At 42.5% G+C, this 20,074-nt stretch overlaps 1 protein-coding gene across 6 annotated transcripts in view; it reads right to left on the bottom strand.

Annotated features, from left to right (window-relative positions):
* The window catches only part of ARHGAP24 (Rho GTPase activating protein 24), a 1,297,893-nt gene that overhangs the window by 129,037 nt on the left and 1,148,782 nt on the right, over nt 1–20,074 (bottom strand). Inside the window, exon 1 of one of the 6 annotated variants that reach the window (XM_075351891.1) lies at nt 15,173–15,280. The exons of the other annotated variants lie outside the window; for them this stretch is intronic. Coding sequence (XP_075208006.1) covers nt 15,173–15,203 — 31 coding nt within the window. The 5' untranslated portion in view covers nt 15,204–15,280. Of the gene's footprint in view, nt 1–15,172; nt 15,281–20,074 lie in introns of those variants that run through there. 6 annotated transcript variants of the gene reach the window in all.

The raw sequence follows: 20,074 nt of genomic DNA on the forward strand, positions 1-20,074 counted from the left end.
CCGGCAGCTTGACCAGCGGAGAGGGTTCGGCTTCATCTACGAGCCGGGCCTGGAGGCCGAAGTATTTGTGGCCCACCGCGATGTAAATTCGCACCTCCCCACGGGCCATCCAGGTCGTGATCTGTTGCCGGGCGACCTGGTGACTTACACCTGCCACTGCGGGGAGAGGGGCTGGTTCGCCCTGGACGTTAAGCAGAGGAAGAGCCGCGGTGAGCAGATGTGGCCCCAGCCCCCTCCTCCTCCACCAAGCTGTCCGGATGTGGAGCTGGAAGAGGTCTTGGAGGAGAACGACCTCAATTAGTGGCAGCGGTCCGCCGTTGCAAGCAGTTGTCCCCCGTTGGGACCCTCAGCAGTTTAATTGAATGACCGTAATCAACCGTGATCTTCATCTGATTGTCCACTTGATTATTCCGGCCGTTGCCGGCAAGTTGTCCCCGGAGGGACTTTATGTGTCTACCACCTGCATGAGAGACTACTCATGGAAATGGCCGAGAACTGGCAGGCATGTAAATAGTTTTATGGGATGGAAACCGTTGCCGCCTCCGGAGAGGCAGATTGGAGGAAGGGCCCGCAGCAGAGTAGGCTGGGGCCCGGCCACCACCAGGACCGGTGGCCATCCTCCGGGGGTCAGGGGTCCCCCTAGACGTGGGGTCCCCTGAAGAGACAGCCGGGTGCGAGTAACCGTAGACAGTGACACCAGCCACCAGAAGGAAACTGCCCACACCGTGAGGGTATACAGCTACCGCCTAAGGCTAGAGACCCAAGGGCCAGCGCCTGCGGGCAAACGGGCTCCTCCGGCATCCATACACCGGGGAGCGGACTACCGTTTGGGATCCATAGTAGTCAAACAAGAACATCAAGGTGCAGGGAAAAGACAGCCGCCATCACCTGTCCGGGGAGAGACACTGCAGCCGGCTGCGGGACCCGTCCATCCAGCCATTTGGTTTACCAAAGACTTTGTGCATCTCTTACTGAGTGAGTACACCCATGCCATCCGGCACCGCGCCGCGCTGTCCCTGCAACCCTGCGCCTCACCAACCCTGCCTCCCCGTAACATCATCGGGCCCCGGGACCACCGACCCCTACCCACGGAGGGGGAAAACAACATCCCAGCTGCTCCCTACCATCGCTCCCGAGATCCCCGTCACCAGCAGCGGTGGTGCCCATCTTCACCACGACCCGTGGGTGGCGTCACGGACTAAATACCCCAAACCAACCACCCCTTTCACTCACAGGCGAGGAGCGCCGCTCGAGTCCCCGGATCCGGCCCACCGCTCAAGCCACCGAGCAGCAGCAGCCGCAGCAGCGCCGGACCCGAGCATTAGCGAGCGCGCAGCAGCGGCGGCGTCCTCCCAGCACCGCGACACTTGCATTACAGTGCGTCATCCATACATGTCTATGGAGAATAGCGCAGTGCGTTAACGGACTGCGCTATTCTCCATAGTGACGGACTGCGCTGAACGCAGTGCACTCAGATGACATCAGATGACTTCCAAGCGCTCATTGACTTTCATTGTTGAGTAAATTGATAGATAGTATTATCATTTTTAATCATTTCAATTTAAGAGTAAAGGAATTCTTTGAACGTAGCATTTCACATGTAGAAAATGTATTGGTGACCTGTGTATATCATATATATATATATATTGTAGTTATGAGCACAGAACAACGTGTATGGCAAACCTCCTCTGCACAGCTTCCTAGTGTGTGGCATCATGTACGGCATGGCATCTTGGCTTGAACACAATAAGAAACATTTTTCCTCATCAGCTAATTGGCATCTTTTTGATATGCTGCATCTATTAGCATACAGTATCTACCAAATGTTCCCTTCAGCAAGTGCCCCTTCTGGAATACTCCATTAAGATGTGTTAGGAAAACACACCAGTAGGTAATTTGTTGTCTCATAGCTAAAGAGAAAGAGTTTAATGGAACACTATCGTCGAGTATAATGATAGGAAATGTTTAGAATCATTTCATATAGATGCAGTCTGATTCTCATGATGGATTCATTTATAAACAAAAGCAAGACCATGGGTTAGTATTAGCAATATTACGCTGGCGTGATGTCTCCGACATAAAATGTCTCATGAAAAATGTGTCTCGTACCTGCCAACTCTTCTGAAAGTGGAGTTGGCAAATCTCCGGGTTGCATTAGAAGCCTCCCAGAAAGCAGTGTTTTCTTTCTGTGATGCCGACCCCAGGGCCCCCTGTAAGACACTGTATTGTCAAGACTGATTTTACGGGGACTCATGAAAAATGAAACAAGGAATCTCTGCGTGGATATCGGCAGCATAATTGGGTACAGTTTAGGCCCATGATAAGTTATTGGATTACTTAGTGAGTTGATACATACGGCACTTCTGGGGTGGTCCAGCTCAAGTAGGGTCCAAAACCATCTCAAGTAGATGTAGAAACTTGGCCCTCAAGATAAATGTGATTAGTGGTCTTATATTGAGAAATAGTTGTAGGACCAGCACAAGCACAGATGTTTTGGTCAAAGACCTTCATTAGTGTGCATTTAGGGGGCCCCTCAGAAGGTGTAGCAACTGGCGTAGTCAGCTCTCCCTTTCCTGGCAGTTATCTGTTTATGGCTGGCTGTATATGGGCGGAGAGCCAAACTGCCCAATTAGTGAATTCCATTGAGATTCAAGTCAAGTCCGGGTCAAGAACAGAACTTTATTTAAAGTCTGGCGTAACTGAGTGAAACAAACTTCCATGGGTCCGCTCATCTCTATTCGGGACCATAGCATTCCTCCATGGTTGTCTTCACAATCTGGCCAATACCAAAAGAAACTGTCATGATCTAGGCCGGCTTTTCCCTGTTGTGGTTACACCCAGCTTCGGCCTGGTCATGTCAGGGGTTAACTTCCCTTGCATCATTCCGGAACCCAGGACGCTATATCTTGCCTCTCTACCTATAGTGCCAGTGATATTCCTGCCTTGCAGCATGTATACTGGCTCTGGTGAGTGTTCCCGATCTGTCCTGCCTCCCTGCTACTGTGTCCTGACTTGAACTCTTCCCCGTTCGTCTGCCTTTCCTATTTCTTGACTACCCGTTCCTGTCTGCTGTTTTCCCCTGTCCTCCCTTATCTGTATTTAGACTTCCCGGCCACTTACCTGTATCTTCGCTCCTGACTCCGACATTCATTTCTCCCCTTTGGTTTATACGTTACTCATCGGCTCCTGAGTCTTTGCACGCTCCTGACCACGATTTGTCTCTCTGCTGACCCCTGGTGGATGCTTACTAACTGCACTCTGAAGCTATATTACCTGTGGCTTCAGTAACTTCAGTACTACGGCATGACAGAAACAGTTTGTTTCAAACCAGTTTCATTGGGGTGTGAAAAGCCAACGTACCTAAAGGAAACCAACCCAAACACAGGAGAACATAGAAGCATCATACAGATGTTTCCCTTCACTGGCTTTGAACCCAGAAATTCAATATTGTAAGACAACAGTGCTTTACATAGTGCTGCTAATTTGAAGATCAAGGCTAACCCATTAGTAACAGACCCAAGCAGTCAGATTTGATATTGCATTAGTATACCTATTAGTCCATTAGAATATACATTTTTATTTTCTGATGTTATATACCATGAGTAAGGCTTCAAGGTAATAAAAAGCCTATTTGTTCAGCTTGTCCTCTAGGCACACTATGTGTTATGTTCAGGCTATGTGCAGCGCTAATGACATGGGCACCATGCAACCTGATTGAAGTCACTTTCCCAAAAAGCTTTTCCTGCTGTCATCATGCCATTAATTACTTGCTGAGGAGTTCAGTTGTACTAACATGACCCGGCTACCTTTTATGGCCTGAAATCCACTTCAAATTGTTTTCTTGAGGAAGAAACAATAAATCTAAGAGACATGCTCAGTGAGCAGGGATTAGATTTTGTACATGAGTAGAAAATAAGCTAGAAGGCACTGCATACAGAGAGGAAAATAGAAAGATATCTGCAGGTATACATTTCAAAGTATTTTCTTACAGTGTTCACAACTGAGTCACCAGAGGTACAGTAATAACCTTGGTTTGCAAATTACTTTCCCCGTTGGCCGCTGATGAATACATGTAGTACTATATCAACAGTGCATTAACAATGGTAACATAAAAAGTTCAAGAAGCAACAAACTCATTTATTCTTTGTAATGATGAATCTACTATTAAAGGCGCAGTGAACATATTAGAGTTTCCAGGGATTCAATTGTTGAAATTCTCATCCTTGTCAGTCCCACTGGTTGACCAGACCACAGTGATGTCATCTTGATATGGCATCAAATTACTGCATCATCCAATGACTGTGACCATAATAATGTTGCCTCATTAATAATGTCATTTCTTTGGAATATGACGTAGTCGTCATTATGGACAAAATATCACTTTGACCTAGTTAATCCAAAAGACAAATGGATGAATTGAGAGTTGAAAATCCTCTTAAAGGGGTTGTACACTTCATGGAAATCCCATTCTCATTCCCCTTGTTCGCCCCCGTAAAAATAAATAAGCCTTTACTCACCTCCTAAGCCGGTACTCACCTCCAGTGCGGCCACAGTTCCAGTAATGCCTGAAGTTGCGTTGCTGGGGCTCACGTGACATTGTTATGACTAGAGATGATCGAATACTTCAATTATTCGGCTTCACAAATATTTTCGCTTCACAAATATTTTCCGAATACCTCGATGCTATTCAATTATTCACGAATATTCGATGCGCAATGTAAGCCTATGGGAAACCCGAATAACAACTATTCAGAACTATCCGGGCTTCCCATAGACTTACATTGCGCATCGAATAGTCGAATAGTGGCGAGGTATTCGAAAAATATTCGCGAAGCCGAATAATTTAAGTTTTCGATCACCCCTAGTTATGACACATGACCCACGCAACCAATTAATATCCAGTGTCTTTCCTGCTTTTGGACATTTGAGCAGAATATGAGCAATGCGCTGACTTCCTGCTCAAATGTCCGAAGGCAGGAAAAAGACGCTGGATGCTGATTGTTCGTGTGGTTCACGTGTCATAACAATGTCCCGTGGGCCCCGGGAATGCGACTCCAGACATCGTTCAAACTGCGGCCGCACTGCAGGTGAGTATAGGCTTCTATATTTTTACGAAGGCGAACAAGGGGGATGAGAAGGGGTTGTCCAAGTAATGTACATCCACAAGTTTATAAGATAGAGTTACACAAAAGACGTGTCAAACAAATCCATCATCTGAAAAATGATCAGACTAGCTTGCTAATACATTTCTGCTCACTGCTTAGCAGTAAAATCACAATGAATGAAATACGTTAACAAGTTTGAAGAGAATGTGTCTTAGCTGCCTTTGGTTGTTATCTTTCACACTTGGTAGCAGATAATGGTGCCAATGGTTAGCAAAAAAGATTCTGAGAGGCCTTTTTTCTGGTGCACAATCTATGCTGTATGGCCAGGTTTAGAATACTACGGTATGATATGTCTGTCTCTAGGAACCACAAACCAGGAGCACTATAAGCCAATAAACCAACATTAAGCCTTACGCGTCAATCCTGAGCATTCACCTATAACTAGAGAGAACTAGAAGTTGAAGAAACCATGTTTTTTATACCAAATTTGTAGAAGTATCCATCATTATTCAAATAGGGTTTTAAGAATTTTATTGGTTTTCAAGAAAAAAAAAACATACAGTGGATACGGAAAGTATTCAAACCCCTTTAAATTATTCATTTTTTGCTTCATTGCAGCCATTTGGTAAATTCAAACAAGTTTCTCATTAATGTTCATCTTGACAGAAAAAAACTGAAATGTAGACATTTTTGCAAATTTTATAAAAAAGAAAAACTGAAATATCACTTGGTCATAAGTATTCAGACCCTTTTGCTTAGTATTGAGTAGAAGCACCCTTTTGAGCTAGTACTGCCATGAGTCTTCTTGGAAATGATGCAACAAGTTTTTCACACCTGGATTTGGGGATCCTCTGATATTCTTCCTTGCAGATATCCTCTCCAGTTCCGTCAAGTTGGATGGTGAACGTTGGTGGACAGCCATTTTCAGGTCTCTCCAGAGATGTTCAATTAGGTTTAGGTAAGGGCTCTGACTTGGCTGGTCAAGAATGGTCACAGAGGTGTTCTGCAGCCACTCCTTTGTTATTTTAGCTGTGTGCTTAGGGTCATTGTCTTGTTGGAAGGAGAACCTTCGGCCAAGTCTGAGGTCCAGAGCACTCTGGAAGAGGTTTTCTTCAAGGATATCTCTGTTCTTGGCCACATTCATCTTTCCTTCAATTGCAACCAGTTATCCTGTCCCTGTAGCTGAACAATACCCACCTGGCATGATGCGGCCACCACCATGTTTCACTGTGCTGAGATACCTGGTTTTCTCTAAACATACCACTTAGAATTATCACCAAAAAGTTCTATCTTTGCCTCATCAGACCAGAGAATCTTATTTCTCATAGTCTGGGAGTCCTTTATGTGTTTTTTTGCAAACTCTGTGCAGGCTTTTAGATGTCTTGCACTGAGGAGAGGCTTCTGTTGTCCACTCTGCTATAAAGTCCCAACTGGTGGAGGGTTGTAGTGATTATTGACATTGTCCCATCTCCCTACTGCATCTCTAGAGCTTAGCCACAGGGATCTTGGTGTTCTTCTTTACTTTTCTCACCAAGGCTCTTCTCCCATGATTACTCAGTTTAGCTGGATGGCCAGGTCAAGGAAGAGTTCTGGTAGTCCTAAACGTCTTTCATTTAAGGATTATGGAGTCCACTGTGCTCTTAGCGACTTTGAGTACTGCAGAAATTCTTTTGTAACCTTGGCCAGATCTGTGCCTTGCCACAATTCTGTCTCTGAGCTCCTTGGGCAGTTCCTTTGACCTCATGATTCTCATATGGTGTGACATGCACTGTGAGCTGTGAGGTCTTATATAGACAGGTGTGTGCCTTTCCAAATCAAGTCCTATCAGTTTAATTAAACACAGCTTGTCTCCAATGAAGGAGTAGAACCATCTCAAGGAGGATCACAAGGAAATGGACAGCATGTGACTTAAATATGAGTGTCTGAACAAAGGGTCTGAATACTTATGACCATGTAATATTTCAGTTTTTCAAAAATGTCTACATTTCTGTTTTTTTTCTGTCAAGATGGGGTGCAGAGTGTACATTAATGAGAAAAAAATGAACTTTTTGAATTTACCAAATGTCTGCAACGAAAGAGTGAAAAATTTAAAGAGGTCTGAATACTTTCCGTACCCACTGTAGCACTTGAGAATACAGCATATGAATTGCCAATATCAAGAAATAAACATTAGGCAGGTGCTAATATACTAGAAGGAAAGCAAAATAAAACAAGAAGAGGGAGAGAGAAGACGTAGAAGATAGATAGTAAGAAAGAAGGGACCCAAGAAATTGTTAGATACTCAAATATTTTTTGCCAGAATTCTAGCATAAAACTGTTTGAATAGTCTCACAATTTTCTCACAACTCACAAAGAAATAGTGACTTTTGGCATCTTAACATCGGGCCTATCAAGCTTGATGGGAAGGGGCAATTTTGTCGAGAGTAGCCAACAAAGTCATCATAATTCAAGGCACAAAAGTTGCATAAATTGCAATATAGATCTACTCTAGTCCGTAACTGTAGTGATGGAACAACAGATGAAAAGTGCACTAAATTCATTAAGTGGCAGATACATCCTAATGAATCTGGCTCATCTTTCTCATCAAGACTGACATGCAAAAATATCAGATGAAGAATTGGAGCCTTTGTTTCTTGAGATTGCAGATTGGCAAATATGTGTCTTTCTTTTTATTCTCTTCTTTTTTACTGTTTCTTTAGATTACAACAAGTACAGTTCTAGTATAACCGGCTGCTAGAAGGTTCGCAGTAATGGAAATGTTTGAAAGTATTCCATTAATGGGAACTGGTCTGTTCCTGTACTTGGGGAGTGACATGGATTGAAATAGCAGTGGTTACGGTGATTCATTCTTAGTCTCTTCCGCATATAACTTTAGCTAAGGTTAAGTGTTACATGTTACTAAGTGCATTTAGTCATGTATCAGAAGCTACATCTTCATAACGAATACTACCATAATACAAAGGAATCATGAAATGCCACCAATAGGGGAAAGAAAAAAATTACCTTGGGGGTAAAGGGAGGTAATGAATTTTCCAAACAACACTTGGGAACATATCATGTGCATTTGTCGACCGCATGACCATAAAACAAGATGTAAACTTTTGTTTCAGTAGAACGGGAAAGACCTTGACTGTGAACCTAAGCTGATTCACGATACTGACTTTTCTGATCATTTTACTAATGGAAGCACGTTTCTCTAGTAACCTGTATCTCTCTGTGAATGCTCCCCTGCAATCAATGTGAATGATGTAGAATACTTATTTCTATTGTAACATGACAACCGATATGTATCACAGAAGTGATGTAAACCTGGATGTCCGATCTGGTACTTGTACAGCCTTTTTAGGGCATTCGAAAGACAAGTTTTAGAGATAGCCAGGTGGGTCTGGCTATCCACATACCTCTGTCCATGGTCGTGTCTCATATGTTAATATGGAGATTAGTTGTTTGCCACATGGTCAGTGTGTGGAGGTTTGTGACAGCTCCAGAAGGAATCTCAGAGAGAGGGGTTGTGTGTACTGACCAGGGTCAGTGAGTAGAAAGGGAGATACCTCCACTGGGATACTCCTACGGAGAAGGGGTATCCAAACCTATGCGCGCATACTGCAAGTTAAACCCCATCATATTATACACCACATATAAAACATAAAAATAACTGCGAGGTCCATTGAAATCTTCCAGTCAATTCTAATGTGTGTGATCAGCTTATAGAGGGCTGTCCAGCTTTCAGAACTATTATTTTTTTTTAACTTAAATGCAAATATTTTGGACTAAAAATCAATTTGTAATTGGGTTTCATTAAACATTTTGCCCCATTCTCCTCTTATAGCTGCTGTATTACATTATCTATCGCTGGCTGCAGAATGGTTAACTTAAGAATCTGCCAGGTCTGACAGGGAGTTTGTGACTCTTATCTGTCTTTGAGTGCCTTTCAACTGATTTATTATCACAAACCACATCAAAGCTGAAAGGGAAATAAAGAGCCCGTAAAAGCCAAACGGAGCAACATTTTTAATGAAACCTAAATATTTCTTATCCCCAAATACATGCATTTATGGAAAAAAAAATGGTCTTTGAAGGTGGAAAATTCCTTTATTCGTTGTGTCTGGCAAATTTATTTTCCTGAGCCAGACGCAACCGATGAAAAACTCGTGCATTTTTAGCAGCTGCCTTGTTGAAGAAGATGTATATCATCAATAATATTGATGCCGCTTAAGGCCTCTTTCACACGTTCGTGAAAAACCACGCACGTTTTTCACGGACGTGTCAGAGGTGCGTTTTGACCTCTGTGACCCGTGTTTATGGGCTACATGTGTTCTCCGTGTGTTATCCGTGATAACACACGGAGAACGGGAACTTTCTGCTCACCTGTCCCTGGCGTCGCTGTCCGTGGTGCTGATACTCAGTCTCCGGTCCTGCCGACTCCCCGCTGCTGCTGCTTCCGGCCGCAGTGAAGTGAATATTCAATTAGCATAATGCGCGGCGGTCAGCAGCAAGTGACAGCAGCGACAGAGACAGCAGGGCTGGAGAAGGTGAGTAAAGTTTTGTTTTTTTTTCTCACAGACACGTCTTCTCTCCGGTGCGTGTCACACGGAACACATGTGTGGTCCGTTTGCATTACGTGTGACACATTTGCGTTCCGTGTGACACCCGTGAAGCCGGAGAGAAAACGGACATGTCGGCGTGAGAAACACACGGACACACGTAAGTACGGAACGGACACACGTTCCGTGCGCAAATACTTACGTGTGTCCAAAACCATAGGAATACCTAGGTCTATGTGTGTACGTGTCTCCGGTACGTGAGAAAACTGCCAAACACGTACCGGAGGCACGTACGTGTGAAAGAGGCCTAACACAAAGTCTGTAGAGAAAGTAGATATGTACGAATGTGCCCTAATGTAATCGCACGTTGTTCGGGTTCCTGATGAATAAGTACAGAAATTACAATGGGAATCTCAATTTTTCCCAGAAGTTTCCTTTACTTCTCTAAACAACCATTTTAGAGCTATATTAAATTACAGAGTAAAAATAAGTACTAAATAAAACAGAACTTTTATCAGTTCTTCCATTAAAATTAATTGGTTTCAGAGAAATAAAATATTTCTTAGAAACAATGAGTATTGGACTTTGTCCATAAGCTGAATAGTGAATTATCAACTACGTCTAGGATGTATAAATATTCATGCAGTAGAGTGTTTGATAGCTAAAATGACATGAGGTGATGTCCTGATAGGAAAATGTAGGAAATTAGTTATTTGCTTTTAAAGGGCATGCACCATAAAAAAAATCAACAATTGAAAAAAATATATAGCACTAAAGAGAATCTGTCAGCAGGTTTTTGATACCTTATCTGAAGGCAGCATGATGTAGGCAAAGAGACCCTAAATTCCATGATGTATAACTTAGTGTACTGGGTGCAACGGTTCTGACACAATCATATTCTTTAGATTTAGCATGCAGCAGAGCTGAGAAAGCTAACCCCACCCACACCAGGCTCTCTATAATGTAATGTCTATATACAGTGAGCTGCTTAGCAGAGAAGGGAGAGAGTCCGAACCAGGGCTCACGTGCTGGTGTAGTCCGAGCAATAATAAGCTCTTGGTACTGAAACAATCATATTAAGTAAACAACAGCATGGAGCTGGATAAGAGGTGTCTGTGGTTGTTGTTTTTATCCCCTACCGCATGCTGGCTACAGATTACATAGCAAAAGCATACTGACAGATTCCTTTTGATGTTTTAAGTTTTGATATTTTCAACTTCTAAACTTTTGGGCAACAGCTGCCGACATTTGTCATTGAAACTTTGCTAGCTCGCATTGTAACCCCAGTAAATGTGGGCAGGATTCCTGTATCTGATGTCACCCTTCCTTTCCAGTGATTAACAAAACTGCACTGACTGCTCTGGAAACTGCCATTGCTGAGTGCTGGCAGTGTGTGTGGAGAGGGGAGGGGGATTTACAGGACTGATAAGAGCTTTGTCAGGAGCAGAGTTGGAGGGAGATGGAGGTAACACCTTGGTGTTATATAAAAATCAATGGGCTGGAAAGAGCCGACTGGCATGTGAGGAGTTAATTCCCCTCCTGGAATATACTGTAACTACTGCAAATTTGGACTAACACAGATGTTTGTGGAAACCAGGGGTGCATTTTGATAGATAGAAGCTCTCATTGCTGAATGATAGCAGATATAAAAAGCAAGTCAGTCGCAAACTTACTTATTGTCATGCTATATATCCAGCTAAGGCAATATAACATCAGAAAACCCTTCTACATAAATCATCAGCCTCGTTGGCACATTATTATATAACGTGCAAAAATCACAAACAGTGAATGCAAAAAATGCTTTTTAATGGCAAGTAAATACTGGTGCCTGGGGTAAATAAAACTAAAGTGCTTGTCACATCCAATAAAGAATCACAGTTCAGTTATCATCTCTATTTTACTTTTCACAAAGAATGGTACACAGGACTTAGTCAGCCCTTTCACAAATTGTTAATCTCCCATGACTGTAGATGTGCTGACTTGCAGTGATGACTGCCTGATCCTATTCGGGATGGTATACTGTATGACAAGGATTGGTAGAATATGAGACAAAGTCTCAAAGAGTTAAATAGATCTGCTATGAGAATACTAGAAGAAAATATGAGGTTGTTAAGTAGTGATGTGATTTACAGAGGATGAACCTAACTCTGTCTTATTACTGTAACAGCGTAAAGCGATTGTCCATGGCTCACTGTGCTGAAGGCAACGTGATCAGCATAATGGATCAATGTACAATAATGAGCTAGATAAATCAGAAGGCTGAGGAGGCTAGGCCGCCTGATTCATGGAAGTAACTGTAATTCTCTGCTGACCTTACACTTTCTTTTACCCTGCTCCACACACTTATTTCAATGCCAGATATAAACATCTCATTTATTCCTTCATCCAAATATTTTATACTGGAAAACCATATTTGGTAATTTGACTGGCAGCCAAATGCATCGCAAGGGACCAGGAAATAGTATTTTCAGAGTTTTGGGAACAGATCTTTTTCTTTGTTGTTATACACTCTAACAAATAAAAATGTAAGCTTGTGTAAAACACCGGCCCGTGCATAATTACACCCCCCGGTTATCCATAAGACACTACTCAAACACAAGATTCTTAAAGACACCTTCTTTCATTTCAGATCTCCCAACAAGGATGTGACCATGTTTCAGAAGTTGAACTTTCAGAAAACATAGCAACATCTCCTAGTTCATTATCCATGGTGTACCTGAGCTTATGCCACCACCTGTACTACACCATACCCTGTGGCAGCCTTCCTAATGGGCTTCCTTCTCCATTAGGCGCAAGCTCACACTCATTACTTTCAGGAGGCCTCAATCAATTCAGGCCTTTTCACTGACAACTCTGGTCTTAGGACAATGCTCCCCTAGGTGTTTCTTTAACAGCATTAGGTCACATATCCGGCTCTCCTCCATAAGGTCACAACCACCAGTGTCTCTACCAACTCAGAAGAAATATAGAGAAAGGGCTTAACATTAGTGATGGGCGGACCCGGACTGTAAATGTCCGGATCCGGGCGGGTTCAAGATACCTGAGTGCCGGGCCCAGGTCTGGAATTCTAAGGGAAATCCAAGTATTGATCCAGATCCGGCACTCGGGTAATACAAAAAAATAAAGGAAAAATATGCATATACACTGCTTTCCCTGCCCACCGATGTCTGTGATTGTTTGCTGTCAGACGCGCCCCCACAATGAGTGACAGCGTGTCTGCAGCTTCCAATCACAGACCCGGGCTGGTGGTCTATATTGTAAATCAAAAAATAAATAAATAAAATATTTGGCGTACGGTCGCCCTATATTATGATACCTAGTACAGATAAAGCTTATGGCTATAGGCTGCAGCCCCCAGCCGTGCGCTTATCTTGGCTGTGTATCAAAATAAGAGGAACTGCATGCAGTTTTTTAAAAACATTATTTAAATAAATAATTTAAAAAAAAAAACAGCATGAAGTCTACCCAATTTTGATACCTAGCAATGATAAAGCCCAACAGCTTGGGGCTGGTATTCTCCGGCTGGGGAGACCCATGGTGATTGGGCACCCCCAGCCTAAAAATAGCAGCCTGCAGCCGCCCAAGATTGTTCCATCTATTAGATGCAACAAAACCAGCACTTTAGCCGGCTCTTCCCAATTGCCCTAGTGCAGTGGCAGTCGTTGTAATAAAGGGTTAATCGCAGGTCACAACTGCCATTGAGCCCTAGATTAGTAATGGGGAGGTTATATGAGACCACTCATTACTAATGAAAGTAAATAAACATAAACACAAAAAAAAATCTTTATTTGAAACAAAAGACTGAGCAGCACTCAGCAGTGTTGTCACTCAGGTAAGTTGCGGGCACAGCTGGAGGTTCCCACGGCCCTCCACCTGTGACTGCAGGTAACTTGACCTTAGGCAACTTCATAAAACTCAGTGACTTCACCTGAGGTGGGGGTTACTGAGTTCATTGAGGCCCCCAGCTGTCGGGCGTTATCATGGCTAATGATATAAAATCTGAGGAGGACTGCACACAATGTTTTTTTAATGATTTATTTAAATAATAATAATAATAATAATAATAATAATAATAATAATAAAAAGCCACATACGGTTTATCTTATTTTGATACACAACCAAGATAAGCGCATGGCTAGGGACTGCAGCCTGTAGCCGTATGCTTTATCTGTGCTGGGTATCATAATATTTGGGGACCATACCCAAATTATTTATTTTATAGCATGATAGACGCACACAGCATCTGTGATTGGAAGCATCATACATGGTGTCATACAGGCCGGGGGCGCTGTCTGACTCAAATTAAGCACAAACGCAGGTGGGCGGGGAAAGCAGTGCATATGCAATGAAGGTAATGAGCGGCCCCGGAAGTGAATGAGCAGCCTGGAAGCAATTACAGCTGTGCCGGAATCTCAGTAAGTATAGTGTGCTTGCGCCTATCCCCTATCCCTTTTACCTCCATTTTTAATTGCCGAATTCTAGTCCCCATAGACTTATATGGGGACTGGTGTCTGGCCAGATATCTGAGACAAATCTCGGGCCGCAGCTGGATTCTTTTTAAAGCCGGTTAGACCCGCCTGTCCCGGTTATCTGAGAGTCCACACATCACTACTTAACATATCTTCCACGGTTTAACAGTGCAAAATAAAAACGCTGAAATTCTGGTTTGTAAAAGAGCATAGGACAGTGTGACCTGTAAAAAGAGGGAGTGATTTTGGAGCTCAAGTCATAGCAATTGCCAAGTGTGAGAAGATTAAATGTGATGGCCACAAATTAAACATTATGAGCCCCAATTCATCATTTGCATTTCTACTTCACTTTTCTTCATTTATCTTGTGGTAATACTTGACTTTTTTTGTGCTAAACTCATCAAAATGGCGCACGTGGTTCATGAATTTGGTGTAAAATTAAAAATGTTCTTTATTTTTTACAAACCATTTTGGGGATTTTTTTTAGCCCATATTGAGCTAAAATAAAATTAATTCTGGGTAAAAAATACAAATGCACATAAAATCACTCCAGGGAAGGGCCATGGTACATTTGCGCAAAAAGTGGACATTTATAAAAAAAACAAACAAACAAGAAAAAAACGCAATTGAAGAACCATATGAAAACAATGGCAAACATAAAAAAGACAGGCAAACACACACATAATAGACTTTTAAAAAGGAAGAATGAGGCGCAAATGAAAAACAGGCGAAAAAGACCAAAGACTCAACAAAAATAAAGCATTCCGTAAATGCAAAAATGAATGTGCTATACAAGTAGAAACAGCAATACTGGAGGAATATCATTGCAAGCACACAAAGCAGAAAAAGTACAATGTAGAAGGTACGTCATTTATTGACCTTGAAGCAGTTAATTTAAGGCTCAGCCAAAGAAAGTGTTAAGACCGTGCCTATAATACACTACATGTTCTTATGGGAAGCTGTATTTCAAGTGTACTGAGCTCAGCAGACGGGTCATGCACCTTCTATATTAAGTCTGAGGAGAAATTGACCGAAAAGTTGACTGTAATTTTACCTTCCATGTTCTGCAGTGGGAAGTTAATCATTCTTCAGTCACTTAAGCTTCATGTACTGCCGACATAACCTTTACTCATCCTAGTCTGGACCATGGATAAGCTTAAACGCAGAGTTTCTAGCGGGGTGAGAGCAGAGTCTGCAGACAATGAGTCTGAAATCTCTCAGGAGCCTGTGTTTACATGAGGCCTGACAGACGCACATCCCAGAATAAGTCACACCCTCGTGGTTCGGTATATCAGCACAGGCGCAGGCTAGATCACCCTCAAAGAAGGACACTGACGTGTCTTTTTATTAGCATCATATTCTCCTTGCGTGGGATAAACAAGCAAACAAACAAAAATAATCCTTAGATGTCAATCAAACGGGATCTAATTCGTGGCAGGACCACTTTTTAGGATCTATTTATTAATATTTAACAATGTTCTAAGGTTTAAACTGTGTAGAGCTACAATAACCTTTGACAACAAGCGGAGCGATATTCACAGCAGCACAAAGTATTTTAAGAAATTAATAAAATTAACTTCAGGATTATTTAGTGAATATGAGAGACTTCCTTGAAGTATCATGGCACTAACTGACTGACGAGAGTGAAACTACTACAGCGTTTATATTACTTGTAAATTTTACTCTTAGACCATGTGTACACATTGAGTATTCGGTGAGTTCTTTACCTCAGTATTTGCAAGGCCACGTGCACACACTGAGTATTTGTTGAGTTTTTACCTCAGTATTTGCAAGCCACGTACATATGTTGAGTATTTGGTGAGTTTTTTCACCTCAGTATTTGTAAGGCCATGTGCACATACACCATGTTCCAAATTATTATGCAAATTGGATTTAAGTATCATAGCGATTAATTTTTTTTTTTTCAATGAAACTCATTGATAGTATTGTGTCTCAGGGTTCTTTGGATCACTGAAATCATTCTCAGATACCTGAGATAATTAGTTTGCCAGGTGAGCCCAATAAAAGGAAAATTGGATGTTCCACAATATTAAGCAGGCCACAGTTTTCAAGTAACATGGGAAAGAAAAAGGATCTCTCTGCTTCCGAAAAGAATCAAATAGTGCAATGCCTTGGACAAGGGATGAAAACATTAGATATTTCACGAAAACTTAAGCGTGATCATTGTACTGTGAAGATTTGTGGCCAATTCAGAGCACATATGTGTTCATGCTAATAAAGGGAGAATGAGGAAGGTTTCTGCCAGGCAAGTTCATCGGATTTAGGCCCGTTTCACACGTCAGTGAAAAACACTGACGTTCTTCACTGACGTGTAAAACATGCCCATGTCCCTCCGTGTGCCGTGAATCACGGCACACTTGGGTTGTCTAAGTGCAATTCGGGCTCCGTTCTCCGTGGCCCGTGATTGCCTTTAGAAATCAACTCACCTGTGCGCGCTCCAGCTCTCCATGGTGCTGATCGCTCCCGCGGTGCAGCATCCGGCCGGCGCTAACCCCCGCAGCAGCTGCTTCCGGGTCGGCTGTGTCGTGCATCATGAATATGCGCGACAGTAATGGCCCGGCTCAGAAGCAGCAGGCAGAACAGGCTGCACAGAGCGTCGCTGGAGCCGGGTGAGTAAAAATGCTTTTTATTTTAGAAGCACGTTTTTTTCTGGCACGTGTTTCACGGACCACACCACTGGGTGGTCCGTGGGACATCAGTGATGCCAGAAAAAAATGGACATGTCTCCGTGCGGCAATCACGGACACACGGGTACGCCGCATGGAGACACGTGCAGTGAAAAATCACTGATGTGTGAGCAGACCCATTCATTTTAATGGGTCTGCGTATGTCAGTGATTCTGGTACGTTTAAAAAAAAGCACAAACGTACCAGAATCACTGACGTGTGAAAGGGGCCTAAGAGAGCAACTGCTAAAAAGCCATTACAAACCAGCAAACACATATTTGAAGATGCTGGTGCATCTGGAATCCCTCGAACCTCAAGGTGTGGGATTCATCAAAGGCTTGCTGTGGTGCATAAACTTACTATTCGGCCACCCCTAACCAGTGCTCACAAGCAGAAATGGTTGCAGTGGGCCCAGACATACATGAAGACTAATTTTCAAACAGTCTTGTTTACTGACAAGTGTCGAGCAACCCTGGATGGTCCAGAAGGATGGAGTAGTGGATTGTTGGTGGATGGCCACCATGTCCCAACAAGACTGCAACATCAACAAGGAGGTAGATGAGTCATGTTTTGGGCCAGAATCATGGGGAGACATCTGGTAGGCCCCTTTAGGTTTCCTGAAGGTGTGAAAATGGCCTCTGTTAAGTATATAGAGTTTCTGACTGACAACTTTCTTCCATGGTACAAAAAGCAGAAACGTGCCTTCAGAAGCAAAGTCATCTTCATGCATGACAATGCACCATCTCATGCTACAAAGAATACCTCTGTGTCATTGGCTGTTACGGGCATAAAAGGAGATAAGCTCATGGTGTGGCCACCATCTTCCCCTGACCTCAACCCTATAGAGAACATTTGGAGCATCATGAAGCAAAAGATCTATGAGTGTGGGAGGCAGTTCACATTAAAACAGAAGCTCTGGGAGGGTATTCTGACATCATGCAAAGAAATTCAAGCAGAAACTTTCCAAAAACTCACAAGTTCAATGGATGCAAGAATTGTGAAGGAGACATCAAAGAAGGGTTCCTATGTTAACATTTAACTTGGCCTGTTAGGATGTTTTGGATTTAAATAGCTTTTTATTTCAGTGAATATGATCTCCTAATGCTGCAAATTCCACCAATGAGCTTTTTCATTTCTTTAAAATATTTAAAATGTTTAGAAACTCTACAGTGCCTAATAATTTGGAACAGTGCATTTTGAGGGTTTTTTTTTTGAAGATTATACTGTTATCATTGGGAGATTTCTTTAATAAAATTCAATGCATACTCTCATGACTTTGATGACTTTTATTAGACTGACTTCATTTGCACCGACCATTTAGGAAAATCAGAGAAAAATATAATTTGCATAATAATTTGGAACATGGTGTATTGAGTGTTCAGTGAGTTTTTTACCTCAGTATTTGTAAGGCCACGTTCACGTTAAGTATTTGGTGAGTTTTTTACGTCAGTATTCGTAAGCCAAAACCAGGAGTGAAACAATCAGAGGAAAAGTATAATAGAAACATGGTTATCACTTGTGTACTTATTACCGACTCCTTGTTATGGCTTCTAATACTGAGGTAAACAAAAAACCATCTGCTTAATATGTGCATGAAGCTTTATTGAGCAAAGAAACTTTACATCCAAATGCTCCTCTAGAGCAGTGATGTTTTTGGCCTGTCGCTGAGCAACACGGACTTTCAACTCCCTCCATAGGTTTTCTATGGGGCTGAGATCTGGAGACAGGCTAGGCCACTCCAGGACCTTCATATGCTTTTTACGAAGCCACTCCTTCATTGCCCTTGTGGTGTGCTTAGGATCATTATCATGCTGAAATACCCATCCATGTTTCATCTATAATGCCTTTGTTAATGGAAGGAGGTTTGCACTCATAATCTCATGATACATGGCCCTATTCATTCTTTCATGTACACGGATCAGTCGTCCTGGTCCCTTTGCAGAGAAACAGCCCCAAAGCATGATGTTGCCACCCCCATGCTTTACAATAGGTCTGAAGTTCTTTGGATACAACACAGCATTCTGTCTCCTCCAAACACGACGAGTTGTGTTTCTACCAAACAGTTCTACTTTGGTGTCATCAGACCATATGGCATTCTCTCAGTACTCTTCTGGATAATCTAAATGCTCTCTAGAAAACTTCAGATGGACTCGGACATGTACTGGCTTAAGCAGGGAAACATGTCTGGCACTACAGGATCTGAGTTCCTGGCGGTGTAGTGTGTTACTGATGGTAGCCTTTGTTATGGTGGTCCCAGCTCTACGCAGGTCATTCACTAGGTAACCCCATGTGGTTCTGGGATTTTTGTTCACAGTTCTTGTAATCATTTTGACCCCACATGGTGAGATCTTGCGTGGTGCCCCAGATCGAGGGAGATTATCAGTGGTCTTGTATGTCTTCAACTGTCTTATTATTGCTCCCACAGTTGATTTCATCACACCAAGCAGCTTGCCTATTGCAGATTCAGTCTTTCCAGCCTGTGCAGGGCTACAATTTTGTTTCTGGTGTCCTTCGACACCTCCTTGGTCTTCACCATAGTGGAGTTTGGAGTGTGACTGTTTTTTGTTGTGGACAGGTGTCTTTTATACTGATAACAAGTTCAAACAGGTGCCATTACTACAGGTAATGAGTGGAGGACAGAGGAGCCTCTTAAAGAAGAAGTTACAGTTCTGTGAGGATGAGCAAATTTGCATGTTTTTATGTGACTAAATACTTATTTTCCACCATAATCTGCAAAAGTAATTTTGCCAAATCAGACAATGTAATTTTCTGGATTTGTTTTCTCATTTTGTCTCTCATAGTTGTGGTCTACCTATGATGCCAATTACAGGCCTCTCTCATCTTTTTAAGTGGGAGAACTTGCACAATTGGTGGCTGACTAAATACTTTTTTCCCCACTGTACATGGTCTATGGAGGTGCATTATAATACATGCAGGACTATGGGGGCTGCATTGTAATATATGGAGGACTATTTGGTGCAGTATAATATATGGAGGACTATGGGGTGCATTATAATATATGGAGAACTTTGGGGTGAGTTATAATACATGGAGGACTATAGGAGTTGCATTATAAAAATTGGGGGCTATGAGGGCTACTTTATACATGGAGGACTATGGGAAAGACATTATAATACATGGAGGACTATGGGGGTGCATTCTAATACATGAATGGTTATGTGCGACTCTTTATACTATATGGGAGGCTATGTGAGGGCCATTATTGTATTTGGAAAACTATATACAAGGGGGAACAAAGATACAAGCAT

This window comes from Anomaloglossus baeobatrachus, chromosome 1 (assembly GCF_048569485.1).
Source record: "Anomaloglossus baeobatrachus isolate aAnoBae1 chromosome 1, aAnoBae1.hap1, whole genome shotgun sequence".
Classification (NCBI taxonomy): Eukaryota; Metazoa; Chordata; class Amphibia; order Anura; family Aromobatidae; genus Anomaloglossus; species Anomaloglossus baeobatrachus.